The sequence below is a fragment of the Zingiber officinale genome, chromosome 1A, assembly GCF_018446385.1.
Source record: "Zingiber officinale cultivar Zhangliang chromosome 1A, Zo_v1.1, whole genome shotgun sequence".
Lineage (NCBI taxonomy): Eukaryota > Viridiplantae > Streptophyta > Magnoliopsida > Zingiberales > Zingiberaceae > Zingiber > Zingiber officinale.
This window is the reverse complement of record NC_055987.1, coordinates 98,561,620-98,564,427: the sequence shown is the minus strand read 5'-3', so window position 1 is coordinate 98,564,427 and position 2,808 is coordinate 98,561,620. Positions and strand designations below refer to the sequence as shown.

Here is a 2,808-nt window from a genome sequence, read left to right as displayed (position 1 = left end):
TCGAAGAAGCCGGAGGAGCCGAGAACAACTCCAGCGATGGCATCGCCAGTTTTCCCTGCACGGCGGACGAATCCTGTGGCAAGGAAGTGATGACGCCGGCGGCGATTAAGGTAGCGGGCTCGCCGTGGAAGACTGCTCCGACGAGGAAAAAGTCCTCAACTGAACTCGCTTTGGTCTTGTGAAAAATAATTAAATTTCTCGTATAAATTCCACATCCAAGACCTCTAAATTCTCTAAATATATATCTGTTTATATTTATATGAGAGTTATATTAGATATTTATACAAAACAAGGGATCCACTGTGTTCCCAGTAGGAGAGCCTGGTCCAAGACAGTTCGACACTGCCAACGGCTCGTCCCCAGTGAAGCTGCTCAGCAATGTGGAGAAGCTGAGACTGCTGACCAAGGCAGGGCTCCTGACTGCGGCAGAGAATCTCGGCCTCTCCCTCTCTGCAGTGGAGAGGCTCGGACTCCTCTCCAGGGCAGAGGAGCCGGGGGTCCTCTCTGCAGCGACAGACTTGGCCACGCCCGGAGCTCTCCTCAGCTTGAGCCTCGTATTGCTTGCTCTGGGCCCTCTATCTCATGCCTGAGGACTACCTGTGGGAATTAAGTGGCGTTGCAGGTCACGGTCGCTTTGTTCTGTGTGCTCGGTGGATCTGTAGCCTTCGCAGCATCAAGTTCGTGTTGAATTGGTAGAAATCCAACCAAGACGGGCTTGTTGTGGAATTCTCGAGAATCAGTTTTACATAAACGAAGACTTCTCGACTTGCTGATATCATGATAAAGCTTTTCTGATCTAATGTTCTTTAGCTATGTCTCCATATGTATGGAGAATAACTTTTATCTTTATTTGGGCAAATTCTTTGTATTGATTCCAGAATAATCTCACACTCTTGAGGGTGACCTCATATTCTCCAAAATAAATAAATAAATATATTTTAGAAGACATTTGCTCTGGCACAATAACTTTTTGGACGAGAGAGGTCGGGTACCCAGTAACACATTTTACATCAGTTGAGAATTAATTAGTCCTATTGAAACAATCATCTATGCAAGTACCTACTATGCTAACGTGTGGGGAAAATTTCTCTTCATTGTGATTGGAGAGAATAAGATTTAATTTATAATTTTATATTCAATTTTATCAATTTGATAATTTAATTATATTTAATAAATATTAATAAAATTTTAACGGGTAAAAATAAAATATGAGTCTTGTTTAGAGAAAATACTTCTCACAGTCAGCTTATTGCAAGGTAAATATTGAAATACGAAATCTTTATTGATGCAATAAGATTTCATTACATGATTTGGCCCAAGAACCAGCCTAGAATTTTGAAGCTGGAGGTCTATTTGCCCTTGGGGGACCATAGTCATTTATCATGTCTTGTGATATAGATTTTTCATTCTCAAATTTTGATGCTGGAGGTCTATTTGCCCTTGGGGGGCCATAGTCGTTTATCATTTCTTGTGATGTAAATTTTTCAGTTTCGGATTCTGATGCTGGAGGTCTATTTGCCCTTGGGGGACCATAGTCATTTATTATTTCTTGTGATGAAAATTTTTCATTCACTGATTCTGATGCTGGAGGTCTATTTGCCCTTGGGGGACCATAGTCATTTATCATTTCTTGTGATGAAAAATTTTCATTCTCGGAACCTGATGCTGGAGGTCTATTTGCCCTTGGGGGGCCATAGTCATTTATCATTTCTTGTGATGAAAATTTTTCATTCACGGATTCTGATGTTGGAGGTCTATTTGCCCTTGGGGGACCATAGTCATTTATCATTTCTTGTGATGAAAAATTTTCATTCTCGGATTCTGATGCTGGAGGTCTATTTGCCCTTGGGGGGCCATAGTCATTTATCATTTCTTGTGATGAAAATCTTTCATTCTCGGATTCTGATGCCGGAGGTCTATTTGCCCTTGGGGGACCATAGTCGTTTATCATTTCTTGTGATAAAAAATTTTGATTCTTAAATTTTGATGCTGGTGGTCTATTTGCCCTTGGAGGACCATAGTCATTTATTATTTCATCTTCTCCTGTTCGAAAATGATTTCATCTTTCAATTAGACATGAAAATTGAGAGATGTGCTATTTATTTCATAAATAAAAGACTTGAGCGAAAGTTTAGTACCTGAAGTAGAAATACCAATAGAAACCAAGCACAGAAAGGCTAACAATTGGAACCCTACCCCCATTACGATCCAAATACTCTCAAGTTGTTGACCTAGTGCCCATATGCCTTTGTATTTATAGAATAAAAAAAGTAAATGAATTGATTATAGATCACTTTTCTATCTACACTTTCCTTATGGAGATACATAAATAATTTTCTTATTTAGAATATATTTTAAAAAACCAAAAAGATTCGAATATCTTAAAAAAACGGAAATATTAAGGTACACAACATGACAAATTTGGTATTGTTTTACATACATGCACACTTTTTGTCATTTAAAATATATATATATATAATTATTGTCATTTAAAATATATATATAAAAAAAGGGAAATGAATTGATGGAAAGATCACTTTAATTTTCTATCTACACTTTCCTTATGAGATGCATAAATAGTCACTTTCCTTATGCGGATACATAAATAATTTTCTTATTTAGAATATATTTTAAAAAAACAAAAAGATTCCTGCTGGGAATATCTTAAAAATAACGGAAATATTAAGGTACACAACATGACAAATTTGGTATTGTTTTACATACATGCACACTTATTGTCATTTAAAATATATATAAAAAAAAAGGAAATGAATTGATGTAAAGATGACTTTAATTTTCTATCTACAC

The 2,808-nt window shown here is 36.9% G+C and overlaps 1 protein-coding gene across 1 annotated transcript; it reads right to left on the bottom strand.

The window, feature by feature from the left end:
- Positions 1-1,327: 1,327 nt before the first annotated feature.
- On the bottom strand, positions 1,328-2,202 carry LOC122000670 (circumsporozoite protein-like). Its single transcript, XM_042555086.1, has 2 exons — positions 2,139-2,202; positions 1,328-2,043 (listed from the first exon to the last, which is right to left on the bottom strand). The coding sequence occupies exons 1-2, from the start codon at positions 2,200-2,202 to the stop codon at positions 1,328-1,330; spliced, it is 780 nt and encodes a 259-aa protein (XP_042411020.1).
- Between the last annotated feature and the right edge of the window lie 606 nt (positions 2,203-2,808).